Source organism: Podarcis melisellensis (genome assembly GCF_964234715.1).
Source record: "Podarcis melisellensis genome assembly, chromosome: 17".
Classification (NCBI taxonomy): Eukaryota; Metazoa; Chordata; class Lepidosauria; order Squamata; family Lacertidae; genus Podarcis; species Podarcis melisellensis.
Window position 1 is genome coordinate 9535815 of NC_138534.1, and position 14389 is coordinate 9550203.

Consider the following 14389-nt stretch of genomic DNA (forward strand, 5'->3'; position numbering starts at 1 on the left):
TGTGCGTGCAAATAGTTCGCCTGGACTGGGGCGCAAAATAGCGTGGGACCAGCACTGGGAGCGTCTTTCCTCCATCGCTAACCCGGCATCAGCGGCCGGCTTCCCGCCTTGCATGCACCTTGCGGGAAAGGCGAAGGGGTATCTTCCCGCAGCTGAATTGGGACCCCTTCGGATGCGGCGCGCGGGGCAGCACCGCCGACCGCGCAGGTCCTAAGGAACCCCAGATTTCGCCGCTCGCTCCCTCGCTCGCCTCGAACCAGCTGCTTCGTTCAGGGAGGAGCTTGAGGGCGGAGCCCCGCCCTCTCCCGCTGATTGGGCAGCTTGCGAAGTCTACGTCACGCGAAGAGCTTTTCAAGATGGCGCTGCCCGGTAAGGGAGGTCAGTTGTGGGTGAGCGGCTGCTGGGTAGGGGGGTGGCTCCGGGGAAGGAGAAAGCAGGAAGCTCCGAATAATTGACAGCCGTGGCGGTTATCCCCATAGATTGTGTCCTACCATGTCATTACCGGGTTGTTGGGGTTCGGTTTTTTTAAAGTAATGTGTGAATGTCAAACACGTGTTTGTGATCACGTGTGTTGCAGCGGCTTCGAATCCCCCTCGTATGTGGCAGCGCTTCTGCAGAAACTGATCTCAATACCCCGGTTTTAAAAATGAGAATAGTGGTCGATTGCCTTGCACAAGTGAAGACCAGCCTTTCTCAACCTTGGGGTCCTCCAAGTGGTTTTGGCTACCGACTCGCATCACCCCCAGATAGCAGGATAGTCAGGGATGGTGGGAGTTGTCATTCAATGATACGTGGGGAACCCAAAGTTGTGGGAGGCTGAGTTTATACAGACCTGTAAATGGATAAGTAATGATAACGGTGGGAGCTATTTAACTGTTTTTGAATATGCCTGTCTGCTTGGTTGCTTCCTCATATTATCTAACTTGGCCTGTGAATGCCCTGTGGCTCCACTCAGGAGGTAAGGGGAGGTAGGAAGGTAAATAAATGTTTGCCCCAGTTAGCTTTGTATAGTACACTAATGAATTCCAGCTGTCTTCTAGCAAGAAGAAAAACAATCTCTCAAAGGACCTGTTGATGGCATTTTCCCATTGTACTGTGGAGAGTGTATTAACTTATGGTCTGTGTGTGTGGTTTGGGAGCTGCATGGCCAGGGAAAAAACAACGCTGTCCAGGGTTGTAAAGACTGCGGAGAGAATAATTGGGTGCACTCTTCCCACCTTGGATCAAATCTGTGCTTCCAGGTGCCATAAGAAAGTTGCAGAGATAGCGCAGGATAGTGCACACCCCGGAAATTATCTTTTTCAGCTTCTGCCTTCTGGAAGAAGGTAAAGGTAAAGGTAAAGGTACCCCTGCCCGTACGGGCCAGTCTTGACAGACTCTGGGGTTGTGCGCCCATCTCACTTAAGAGGCCAGGGGCCAGCACTGTCCGAAGACACTTCCGGGTCACATGGCCAGTGTGACATCGCTGCTCTGGCGAGCCAGAGCTGCACACGGAAACGCCGTTTACCTTCCCGCTGGTAAGCGGTCCCTATTTATCTACTTGCACCCGGAGGTGCTTTCGAACTGCTAGGTTGGCAGGCGCTGGGACCGAGCAGCGGGAGCGCACCCCGCAGCAGGGATTCGAACCGCCGACCTTTCAGTCAGCAAGTCCTAGGCGCTGAGGCTTTAACCCACAGCGCCACCTGTGTCCCTTTCTGGAAGAAGGTAGAGGGTTATAAAGACTAGGACTATGCCGCCTGAGAAACAGTTTCTACCCAAATGCAATTCTGGCTTTAAATGCAGTATAAGGAGTCTCTGTAGGAGTATATTGTATTTTAAAATGGGGTTTCAGAGTTTTTAGGGGTTTTTGAATGTCTTATGTAGATTTTCAATTTCATTGTTCTGTATAGAACAATGACAATAAAGATATTGTATCGTATTGTAAGGTGCCTAACATATCAAGCTACCTACACGTGGCATGTTTAAAGAGGGGTGCATATCAGATGGGAAAGTTTTGTACATGTTGGGGGCTGGCATGCTGTCATAACATAATGTAGTCTAGCTCTAACTGTGGTTTGTTGTTTAGTCATGTCCGACTCTTTGTGACCCCATGGACCAGAGCACGCCAGGCACTTCTGTCTTCCACTGCCTCCCACAGTTTGGTCAAACTCATGCTGGTAGCTTCTTGCCATCTCATTTTTGACCACATCTAACTTACCCGGGTTCATGGTTCTTACATTCCAGGTTCCTATGCAATATTTTTCTTTACAGCATTACTTACATTCCAGGCATATCTGCAACTGAGCGTCCTTTCGGCTTTGACCCAGCCACTTCATCAGCTCTGAATCTACTTGTACTTGTCCTCCACTCTTCCTCAGTAGCATGTTGGACGCCTTCCGACCTGAGGGGCTCATCTTCCAGCGTCATAACTTTTATATGCCTGTTGTCTTTGTCCATGGAGTTTTCTTGGCAGGGATACTGGAGTGGTTTGCCGGTTCCTCCTCCAGGTGGATCACGTTTGGTCAAAACTCTCCACTATGACCTGTTCTTCTTGGGTGCCCTGCTCGGCATAGTTCATAGCTTCTCTGAGTTATTCAAGCCCCTTCGCCACGGCAAGGCAGTGATCCATGAAGGGGGTAACTGTGGTAGATGAGAGTAAAAGAAAGTTATTTTCCCAGTAATGTTTTTATCCTATGATCTCTGACACTGAGCAGATTCCTGTCCTTCCCAAACTCTGTGTTTCAGGTGTAGCTGATGGATGTGGGCTGTAGCTTTTTGCCAGAAGCAGCATTTTGCTGTATTTTGCTGCCCAGTTCAGGGAAGACAGGCTGCCGCCATGAACTGCTTGTGGACGTTATTGCTGGCCCAGAAGCTCTCTGCAGGAAGGGGCACTTTGCTGATGAAGGCTGCTTCTAAGAGGGATCTCCGACAGCTTCTGAGAAGCGACTGTCTCCAGGTAACAGTGTATCTAAGCAGTTCCCTTTTGCCTTCTTGACGGTATACTTCAGATTCACAGAAATCTGTGCCGCTTCCTAGGTTCTGGGTTAATTTGTTTGGGGTCTGATGCCTGTCATTCTGTGAAGTTTCCCGACTCATAATTCTTTGGCCTTATCCACACTTCCCTTTTGTCCTCGCTTTCTAGACACAGGTCTGCACTTTTAAGCTCAGTTTCTGAGTGCTCTTTTTTCTGCCTTGGAGGTTTCCCCACTAAAACCCGCTCTTTAAAGCTGAAGCACAACAAACAGCAATGCAGGTTTACTGCGGGTTGCTGCTTGCTCTGATTCAGGGGTAAAGAGGGGGTTTTCACAGGGAAGGTTTCAGAGCAAAAAAAACCCCAAACAAAGCACTCAGACATTGAAATTTTAAAGTGTGAATCGTGCCTGGAAAGCAGGGTGGATAAAAATCAATGCTTTTAAAAAAATAAATAAATAAATCAGATTTTTTTTTTTTAAATTTAAATTGGATTTTTAAAATAAAATGCTTTTGGAGGGAAAATCTTTCTAAAGATAGTTTTTAATTAAGTTAAATTATAGTCCAAAGCAATTCATCAGGAAATAATAATTTTTAAAAAGTTTTCCATGTGTGCTAAAAGTCTTAAGGTTTTTTTTTAAAATCATTTAACCACATCAGTTCACAAACATGGATACATATGCTATAATGTTATTGTTTTAGTTAAATAAATGTTTTAAATTATTATTAAGGAAATGATTAATTTTCTCCTTCCAATAAAATACAGCTGAGAAGTTGTCCAAATATAAACAGTTATTAAACCTCACAATAATTTCATAATTATCTGTCACTGGCTTTCTAATTGTATAACCAAATCAATAATTTTTGATATAACTGTAAAAACTACTCTGAAAATTTATTATTCCAAAAATGAAACCTTCGTCATATTAAGATTATACCAGCAAGAATGAGTCTTCCTGTTAAAAAAGAAGAAGATTTCAATCAAATCTTACTGACTAGTGATTTAAATCGTGATTTAAAACGATTTGGTTTAAATCAAATCCACTCTGCTAGAAAGCATGGAGGAAAGGTAAGTGTGGCTAAGCCCTTTGTTTGTTTCTCTTTCTTAGAACAGGTTGGGTACTGTGAGGAGCATTCAGGTAAGCACAGCACTTTGCACTACCACCCCTTCAAAGGGCGATGGAGACAATGACAAAGAATCCACCCAACGAGCCTTGGTGACTGTTGAAGATATCTTTGAGAGCACCACTGAAACTGCAAAGACTAAAGCCACGTTTCAGGAAGCTGTGGACATCTTCTGCAAGCGGGACATTCGCCACAGGGGGCACGTGGAATTCATCTATGCAGCGCTGAAGAAGATGCCAGAGTATGGGGTAGAGAAGGACATTAATGTCTACAACAAAATCTTGGATGTCTTCCCCAAGGAAGTATTTGTGCCTCGCAATTTCATCCAGAGGATGTTCAATCACTACCCTCGACAACAGGAGTGTGGTGTCCAGGTGCTTGAGCAGATGGAGACCTATGGTAGGCATGCAAGAGCATCAGTAGTTTCCAAGGGGTGTGTTAATAATAATAATGTGGTTGTTTAGTCGTGTCCAACTCTTCGTGACCCCATGAACCAGAGCCCGCCAGGCACTCCTGTCTCCCACTGCCTCCCACAGTTTGGTCAAACTCATGCTGGTAGCTTCGAGAACACTATCCAACCATCTCGTCCTCTGTCGTCCCCTTCTCCTTGTGCCCTCCATCTTTCCCAACATAAGGGTCTTTTCCAGGGAGTCTTCTCTTCTCATGAGGTGACCAAAGTATTGGAGCCTCAGCTTCAGGATCTGTCCTTCCAGTGAGCACTCAGGGCTAATTTCCTTAAGAATGGATAGGTTTGATCTTCTTGCAGTCCATGGGACTCTCAAGAGTCTCCTCCAGCACCATAATTCAAAAGCATCAATTCTTCGGCGATCAGCCTTCTTAATGGACCAGCTCTCACTTCCATACATCACTACTGGGAAAATCATAGCTTTAACTATATGGACCTATTATTATTATTATTATTATTATTATTATTATTATTATTATTATTAATTATTTATACCCCACCCATCTGGCTGAGTTTCCCCAGCCACCCCATTGAGTGTTAAAAACAATACAGCATTAAATATTAAAAACTTCCCTAAACAGGGCTGCCTTCAGATGTCTTTTAAAGATAGAATAGCTGTTTGTGATGTGATCAGCGTTTGAGACTCCTACGAGTTGGCTGAAGAACTTGGCAATAGTTTTGTGTTGCATGAATCTCAAATATTGTCAACACGTTGTAGGAAGGGAGCTATTAGTGAAGGGATATACATTTTAAGTTATGTATACATTCTGTATTTATGATGAATAATCATGCACATCTCAAAGCTATCTTTTACTAGTCCTATAAAAGAAACAGTTATCTCCTCATCTAGTTTCTTCTTGTTACTCCTGACAATTATTGGTTAGCAAATCAGTATTATTTTTGGTAGTACTTGGAATTTATTTCTGTTTGATACTCTGAATGACTTTGAGGGCAATGGAATACAAATGGAAAAGTTAGGGATAGTGAGGACATTTAAGTCCCTTAAATAATGAAAGCATGGACCTTTCCATCAGCTTAGGGTGATCATAAATATTTTCAAAATGCCGCATAGGTTTTCTACATAATCAGCAGAGCCTGCTGAACTAGTGTCAAACACTGCCATCCGAACAAACATAGCTGGAGAACTTAGCAGAGAGATTTTCCTTCACTTGAAGGAGTCCCGTCTTTTTACTTTGGAGGGATTGTGGACAACATAGTGTGATGGTATGGGAACCACACATGGCCCAGTGGGTCTACTCTGAGTAGATAATTTATTACGGTCAAAGACCAGCTCACATAACATAACGCAATAAAAACAGTGTTCATAAAGATAAAATATACAATTGGAGCAGATTGCAGCAATAGCTCATGAGTTAAAATTATACATACACCCATACAACTGAGATTTGGGCTACCATAAAAAATTGATCCTTAGGTGCCCCAAAGGGCAACTTCAGCATTTCCCTAGTAAGCTATTTTATTCCAGAGGATGATCTGTGCCTACAAATCTGGGCGCAGAATCTGACTACCAGCCAGATCGTCTTATGATCTTTGCCTAAGAGGAGAGAATTAAATTTAGACTTGTCCGAAAGATCGGCGAGCCTCTTCAGCAAAGGATCAATGGTGTCTCTAAGAATCTCAACATAAAAAGGACAGCTAAGGTGCAAAGTCTCCATAGCCCAGTGTAATTCTTTATACTGTTAATGTGTGGAACTGGAACATTATGGGGCGAGACTGGTGGGGAAGTGGCGCTTGTGTCTCATAGTGAGCTCTGAAGGACCAAGCAGTATAGATCATGTGCCCTTAAGTTGCAGCTTCAGCAATTAAAATGGTCCCCCACTGAATCGCTAAGTACAGCCTCCAGTCCGGGGTCCAGACACTTGGAGTCATATTTCGTGAGTGGGGAAAGGAGTTCCTGCCACACTCACCCCAGGCTTGTCATTCCTCTTGCTCTGAAGGTATCATGCCGAACAAGGAGACAAAGCTTCTGCTCCTCCGGATCTTTGGGGACAAGAGCCACCCGGTGAGGAAATACCAGAGGATCATGTACTGGTTTCCTAAATTCAAGCACATCAACCCTCACCCAGTTCCAGATCCTCTGCCAAAGGACCCCGTAGACCTGGCAAGGCTGGGCCTGCAGAGAATTGCAGCTGACTTGGATGGCAAGGTTACCGTATATCAGGTAGGTTGAGGCACTCGGAGATCCTGGCAGTGCAAGAGACCCTCTGCTCTGCAGCCTGAAATGATGATAGCATTGCGAGGGAAGAACGGAAAGCTGTATCACCTCATCTCATTCCAGCACTGGTGCCTTTGGATGAGGTGTCCCTATAATTGTGTGCCAGTGCTTCCGAATTTTGTAATAGGAAAACACAGAATCTTGCGAGTAGGGATCTTGGCGTTTTGTAATAACTACATCCCCATCTCTTTCTGTGCAGCTGGATTCCTCAAACTCGGGCAGACCTTTGGCATTTGTGGTCTGTCAGGCTAATAGTGCAGGTCCAGTCCTTTGGGCACTAAATTTGAAAAAAAATATTCAGGAAGCATTTGCAAAAAGTAACTTGGCGAAGGAGTCTATGTCTTGTTTCTCCCTCCTGGGGAAAAAATATGCTGTGTGTTTGCATCACATTGAAACCAGTGAGACTTGAACACGTTATTTCAAAAGGGTTGGTTAGGCTTTCTCTAGTTGACACCTTTTATTTGAAGCACGTTCCTCTTAATGTTTTGAACAGATTCTTAAAGGAGTTGTGTGAGAATGTTTGTGGTTTTGGTTTTTAAAAAAAGTTTGTCAGTCTGCTTACAAAGGGGTAAGGAAAGCCATGCAGCCAGTATTCCTCTTCCCCTGGTTTCTTAGTAAGAAATAAACCTGCTCCATTCAATGAGTGTCAAGAAACTGAAGTCTTAGGCACTGATTTTTTTAAAACAATGTTAAATTTAATTATATATCTCTGTATTTTATTCTGTGAACCACCCTGGGATCTCTTGATGTATATAAATTAAATTAATATTTTATTTTATTTTTAAACACATTGGATGACTTGTGTTTTTAGGTTTTCCTGTTTCGTACTCACTTTGAAGCCTCACTATAGTGTATGCTTAACCCACTCTGCTGATATTTCCACATCCCTAACCACAAAATACCTGGCTGTATTTCTGCTGGCTAGGCAGTGGAATTCCCACCCTCCTCTTCACTGCAGAATTAGAAGATTTAAAAATGTCTCTGTTAATTTAGAGCTCGTAAACTTGGGGTTTGGCTGTTAAAGACTTAATTTGTTAGAGCAGTGAGGGCAGACTGTTTGTATAATTCCTGGTTTGGGGAGGGTTCTTGCCTGGGGGAGGAAATGGCCAATTAATAATAAAGCTATCTTAATGTTTTCAGCTGCCTCATTCGGAGATTTTGGACTCTGGAAAAACAATTGACCACCCGCATATTGTAGGTACTTAACCCCTTTCCATTATTCCTTTATGTTGAGTGGATAATCGCTGTGTTCTGGAGCTGAAGGGAGCAGGCAAGCTATAAAGGAGGCAGAAATGGATGCACTCATAGGGCTATGGTATGCTTCAGTTGAACAGGGTTGTGAAGAGCAGGTGTTTCTGGTGTGAATTATGCTACCTTAATATTTAACTCAGAATTGAACAAAGGGTGGACCAGCCAAAGTGTTGCCCGTTGTCTTCATATAGACCATCACTTGACTCCTTGGGGCTGTGTGATATGCTTTTATGCACTGAGTGACTTCTGTATCTTGAAGGGCATGAAATTCCAAAGCTTGGGAGGGTAATAAATCAACCTTAGAATCATCACCGTTTATTTCATTTCTATATCACTTTATAGTTTTTTAAAAAATCTCAGAGCAGTTTGCAACCTACATTAAAACATCAAATAAAAAAAATCCAGAATAAAACATTACTGAAGAAAGTCAAGTGCACATTCAAAGCAACATAATTTAACAGGAGACTAAAATATTATCTTAAAGATTTGAAAATAAAACATTACAAAAGAGGTCAGCTACAGAATGCACATTTAATGCTGCAAAGTTAGCAATGAATTTTATCTTAAACATTTCAAAAGAAAACATTATCAAAAGAAATCAGATATAAAATGCACATTTAAAACAGCATAATTAGCAAGAGAATAAAGTATTATAAGCATAGAACATAGCTGCTGATGCTGATGTTGCTGCCATTCCTGCCAGTGGAGGCTCCATGATCTGAGAGACCGTCAAAAGGGTCTCTGGCCTCTTCAGCAATCTCAGCTTTTGTAGTTGGAGTCAGAGCCACTTCCTCCCAGACCAGGTGGGAAAAGGCCAGCAAGGCAGGGAGCAGGCATTCCAAGTCTCACAGCCAAGATGGTCATCATAGAATATTATCGTCATTTACATGCATCCCATGTCTCCACTTCTTACTGCTATGACATTAGACAACTTAACACTTGGGGAAATCCTTCTAAGCTTTCTAGCTATCTCAGCGACTTCTCTTCTCCCACTGAACTAGGAACAAAAACCCAAGTGAATACAACATTTTGTGTGATGGCAAAAGTGCTGTGTGTTTTTTAAATTAGTTTTTATTGGGGGGTTTTGTGTTACAAAGCAAACAGGTAAACAGGGAACGGTGCCTCTGTTGTCTCCACTTTCAATTCATAGCTTTTTTCGCAGTTCGTTTACGTTTGGTGTGACACATTTTTGTCATAGACAGTTGGGGGGGGGAGAGAGATGGGGGTATTATTCTTTCATTCTATTGCAAAAGTGCTGTATTAAGGAGGGGAAAAAATAAGTTTACAAAATTTCTTCAAACTATAATACTTGGCCTGCTAGAATACTTTAGTAACAGTAAGCATGGTAAAGAACCACAAAGGGAGGGATGGGCCCAGCGTTTTGTTATTGGTGGAAATGGTTTTAAGAGTCCTGGGTCTAGAAATCCCACCCTTTGACCTGTAGGAGTCCTGCCTAAGTTCCTTGGCTTCTGCCTCCATCTCCCTGCTTTCCATTCTTCATCAGAAACAACACCAAAAAAAGCCATGCGGTGACTTTTTGCTATTGTTTAGTTCATAACAGATGAGCATATCAGACCCACCTTTCCCTCCAGTGAAACCATGTCCTTTTCAAGCATTATTTTTGATATGGCTGTGATACCTAACCACTGGTTTATAACCTTTTCCTTTATCTATACTTTTCCCCTTTTAGGAATCCAGAGCCCTGACCAGCAATCGCTCCTGGCTCACCACAATACAGACAGGCCTGTTTTTGTTGAAGGCCCCTTCCGCTTGTGGCTGAAGGAGACGTGTGTTTATTACTATGTGCTCAGGGCAGAGCTGTTGCCTCGAGAAGAAAGGGTAAATGGCCTGTCCTTTCTCCCAACTCCCCTTTGTAGGCCTGTTGGAGGACCTGTAAGATCACTATGCTGAAGTGCTTCAGCAGAAAAGGAACTTGCCTTGGGAAAACTGAGAGTTGGGATAGTACTGTTTGTATTTTGTTTTTGGGGGAGAGATGGTGATATGTCTGTGGGTTGGGGAGGTTGGTGATTCAGAACATTTAAAATAATAATAATAATAATTAATAATTAAAAAAAAAATTATACCCCGCTCTCCCCAGCCAAGACCGGGCTGAGGGCGGCTAACAACCTGTAATAAAAATAAGTTGATTAAAATACAATTTAAAAGATTAAGATACAACATTAAAATATTAGGGTGCAATCTCTTCATAGGAGGAGAAAGGGAAAAGAAAGTGGGGGAGGGAAGCAAACTGATTCTAAGCCAAAGGCCAGGTGAAACAACTCTGTCTTACAGGCCCTGCGGAAAGAGATCAGCTCCCGCAGGGCCCTGGTCTCAAGAGACAGAGCATTCCACCAGGCTGGAGCCAGTGTTGAGAAGGCCCTGGCTCTGGTAGAGGCTAATCTAACTTCCTTAGGGCCCGGGACCTCTAGGGTGTTGCTAAGGTCCTTAAGGTCCTCCATGGGGCATACCAGGAGAGGCGGTCCCGTAGGTACGAGGATAATGGATAAAATGGATAATATATTCCTAGTGCTTTAGACTTTCTGCAGCTTAGAAAGGATTTAAGAAATGGTTGTAATCTCACTTGAGGCATCTTTAAAGGAAATTGAGTATTGGGTGCTTTTTGCTGAATTTAAGGAACCAGACAAGATCGTCAATGGGACTTTTCAGAAATTGAACACATTAAACAAATACTGTATTATTAAGTCTATCCCTGTTTAATCAGCCATCTCTCCATTTGTGTTCACTGCATGGTGGAATGTGCATTGAATATGCACTGGAGCAAGTACAGCCAAAAGTGTTAGTGCATATGGCAGCAGGAAGGAACAGAAAGAGACAGAGAAGTCTTGGCTGTGTGTGGAAAGGAGGGTTTCCACTTGCAGGAGCAGAAGAGGAACAAGGAGCCTGACTTTGCAAACTTAGTTTAACAAGGGAAAGTCTTGTGAACTAGTTAAAACAAATGGGGAGTTGCTGCTTGCTTAATGCAGGAAGATTGCCTCCCCTCATAATACAGAATAAGGTGGTACCTCGGGTTAAGTACTTAATTTGTTCTGGAGGTCCGTTCTTAACCTGAAACTGTTCTTAACCTGAAGCACCACTTTATCCAATGGAGCCTCCCGCTGCTGCCGCACCGCGGAAGCACGATTTCTGTTCTCCTCCTGAAGCAAAGTTCTTAACCCGAGGTACTATTTCTGGGTTAGCGGAGTCTGTAACCTGAAGCGTCTGTAACCCGAGGTACCACTGTACTGAGAGAGTTTATTTGAGGAGTTATACAGGCTTTAGCAAGGACAGTTCAAGCACTGCCAGTCAGTAAGGTTTGGGCTGGGCAAGTTGACCATTGGAAGTGAATGAGAAAGAAACACATCACTGCACTGTAGTAGATATGGTATACACAAGTAGGCCTGATCCTGCTCTTCTATGGAATATGTCTTGTTGGGGTGTGGGTGCTAATTCGAAATGCCAGGGCTAGTGTTCTTTGCAGCTAGGTTAATTTGTTGGCTATGAAAGTAATACAGTTTCTCTCCCCCTGCTTCTTTTCACAAAAGGAAGAAGTGATTGACCCAGAAAGGAATTTCTACTACCCTATGCACCTGGATATTGATCTGGAACGGGATCTTTGGGATGATTACGAATTTGACATAGATGAAGGTAGTTGCCGTTCCTGTCGATTTATTCTTTTTTATCATTAATGTGGTAGAAGCGCTCCAGGGTGACAGGAGACAATCCGGGCCATTCCATAAGAATTTGCCCTGCTGGATCAGACCAGAAGTGACTTAATGAGATGCTTACTGGAAGCCTGCAAGCAGGCATGAGTGCAGCACCACTCTTCCTACTTGTGAGTCCTTGCAACTGGTATTCAGTGTCATACTACCTGCAACACCATCACAGCTAGCTTTCCATGAATTTGTCTAATGGGCACCTTTAGCTTATGTTGCCGATATTTTCTTTTTTCTTTCCCCCCCCAATTTTTTTATTGATTTTCAAAATTTCAGAACAGACATACAGACATACATACATCCTGTTTAAATCTTGGTAACATTATTAAGTGACTTCCTCAAATCCCCTTGGTTGAATTTCATTCTATATCAACATAACAGTTTTCCAAAATCTATTTTCTCAAAAAATTAACTTGATCACTTAACATCTTTCATTCATTCTAATTTGACTTTAAACATCTTAAATCTTATCCTTACATATTTAAATCCTAAGCCTACCTATTATTTGCAAGCTTTTCCAATTATGTTATCTTAACATATTTAGCTAAATAGTCTTTAAATTTCATCTAGTCTTCCTGATACTCCTCCTCCTTCTGGTCGCGGACTCTTCCAGTCAGGTCAGCCAGCTCTGAAAAGTCCATCATCTTCATCTGCCAATCTTCCTTATGATGCCGACATTTTCTGAGATTATCTTGGAACATGGTGTGGATTGGGAGGTGGTGGACTTGAAAACAGGAGCTACTGCTAGCCGTGCAAATTCCTCCCTTTTGTATTCTGTTGAAGTTGCTCAACTGCTCATCTTATGTTGGCTCTGATGAAAACATGGGGTCAAATTCTGCACAGACTCCCATGCATGTGGCACTGCAGGAGTCTACAGTCTCATTACAGTCTTTGATTGGGCAGGGCTATAAATAATTTGGCAGTCAGCGACCAGCAAGTAGTCTATATAGTGGTACCTCGGGTACTTAATTCGTTCCGGAGGTCTGTTCTTAACCTGAAACTGTTCTTAACCTGAAGCACCACTTTAGTTAATGGGGCCTCCTGCTGCTGCTGCGCCGCCAGAGCATGATTTCTGTTCTTAACCTAAAGCAAAGTTCTGAACCTGAAGCACTTTCTGGGTTAGCGGAGTCTGTAACCTGAAGCGTATGTAACCTGAAGCATATGTACCCCAAGGTACCACTGTATAAGGAATAAGAAAACTGCCAAAGAAATGTGGGGCAGTCTTGCAGCAGTACATATTAGAAAAGAGTTGGCATCTGCATTGACGTTTTTCAAGCAGCTGTACCAGACGAATTTGCAGCCTGGTGGTGACCTGGCTGCACACTTGAGACATCTGGAGGCGATACGTGGCGAATTAATTCAAAGGGTAGGTGCTCAGATAGGAAAGTAACTAAGCCATTTGGGCTGGATAAAGAACAGAGCTAGGGATGTTTGGAGTCTCACATCTGGTTGTTGAGCAGGGCTTCTCGTTCTACACAACGTATGCAAGATCACTGCTCAGATTCTTTGCTTTCACTTCTTTTTTCTTTTCCTGTTTCAAAATAATGACGCTGTTCTTTGTGCTTTCCCCGTAGTTGAAGAGGGCCCTGTATTTGCCATGTGTATGGCAGGGGCAGGAGACCAGGCCACCTTGGCCAAGTGGATTGTGGGTCTTCAGAAAACAAACCCAGTTTTGCGTCAGACGCCGGTTGTCTTCCGTCTCACCCCTGGGCCCCAGGAGCTACAGTCAGGCACCAACCTGGATGACGATAGTGAAGAGGAGATGGCTGAAGCTCAACGCCTCAACAGAGATCTTTGAAAACATGTTTTAGTTTTCAACAGAGGTCTTTAATTTATTAATTCATTTAACTTCATGCTCGTGCTTTAAATCCCAGGATGCCAGTGCAATCATTCCTACAAATGATCGGAGGAATTTTGGGTTCAGCCTTGATTGCTTGGTGTATTGAGGACACCTGTTCTTCAATAAAGCATCTCTCCTCTCCGCTGCAACACTTAACATTGAACACCTGTGGACAGAGTTGACACCTTTGCTATAACAGCAGCAGAGGAATGTTGCATCCCCTTTTGGAAAAGTTTTTCCCCAGATAAACTTTCAGATCAAAAGTTGATACCTTTAAAAATCGCTGCTGTTCTTTCAATTGTCTGAGAGGCTGCAGTGAACTTCCCTGTGTTCCCTTCTGTGGCGTTTTGTTTTTAGAAATCCACTTTCCTTGAGTTCTTCCTGATGGTTTCGTAACAGCGTTTTAAGTGACAGAGCCTCCATTCTTTGACTACAATTCTTCACTTCCTTATCACTGCAGCCCTGGCAGTTAGATGAACTGAGCTTTTCTTCCTCTCATTGACCTGATGCTGGAATTAGAAGGTTTGGTACTCTATGAGTATTTGTCAGTGGTAAGGATAAAAAGTCTGTGGGTTGTTTTTCCTGATCTGATGATGCTTTTGTACCTCCCTCCCAGCACCACTGTCTTTGTGTAATATATGCTAGCATTAAAAAAGAAAGTCAAATCTCATGTGTGTGTAGAATTTAATTTAAAGCTTTAATACAGGCTGGTTATGTTTATTTTATTTTATTATTTCCTAGCACCTCGTGTACACGTGGTCGGGCATAAGTGGAACGTGTGTAAATGCCTGTACAGTTGTACCTTGGAA

General features: G+C 43.1%; 1 protein-coding gene across 4 annotated transcripts; it reads left to right on the forward strand.

Moving 5' to 3' along the window:
- Positions 1 to 307: 307 nt before the first annotated feature.
- ECSIT (ECSIT signaling integrator) lies at positions 308 to 14250 on the forward strand. Of its 4 annotated transcripts, none has more exons than XM_081894470.1 (8): positions 308 to 378; positions 2725 to 2943; positions 4064 to 4473; positions 6499 to 6722; positions 7917 to 7974; positions 9718 to 9866; positions 11570 to 11672; positions 13315 to 14250. In XM_081894470.1, exons 2-8 carry the CDS (start codon positions 2738 to 2740, stop codon positions 13536 to 13538), a joined length of 1374 nt encoding a protein of 457 aa, XP_081750596.1. In that variant the 5' UTR covers positions 308 to 378; positions 2725 to 2737; the 3' UTR covers positions 13539 to 14250. The 4 variants fall into 4 exon arrangements, with proteins under 4 accessions (XP_081750596.1, XP_081750597.1, XP_081750598.1 ...); XM_081894471.1 differs by having other exon boundaries at positions 341 to 369; XM_081894472.1 differs by having other exon boundaries at positions 363 to 382; positions 2691 to 2935; positions 4059 to 4473.
- Positions 14251 to 14389: the final 139 nt, after the last annotated feature.

Excerpts from the sequence above, each read along its gene's own strand:
- ECSIT (XM_081894470.1), top strand. The coding sequence starts at position 2,738 with ATGTGGGCTGTAGCTTTTTGCCAGAAGCAGCATTTTGCTGTATTTTGC. Across the intron at positions 4,474-6,498 it reads TGAGCAGATGGAGACCTATG|GTATCATGCCGAACAAGGAG; the intron begins GTAGGCATGCAA and ends CTTGCTCTGAAG. Across the intron at positions 9,867-11,569 it reads TGTTGCCTCGAGAAGAAAGG|GAAGAAGTGATTGACCCAGA; the intron begins GTAAATGGCCTG and ends TTTTCACAAAAG.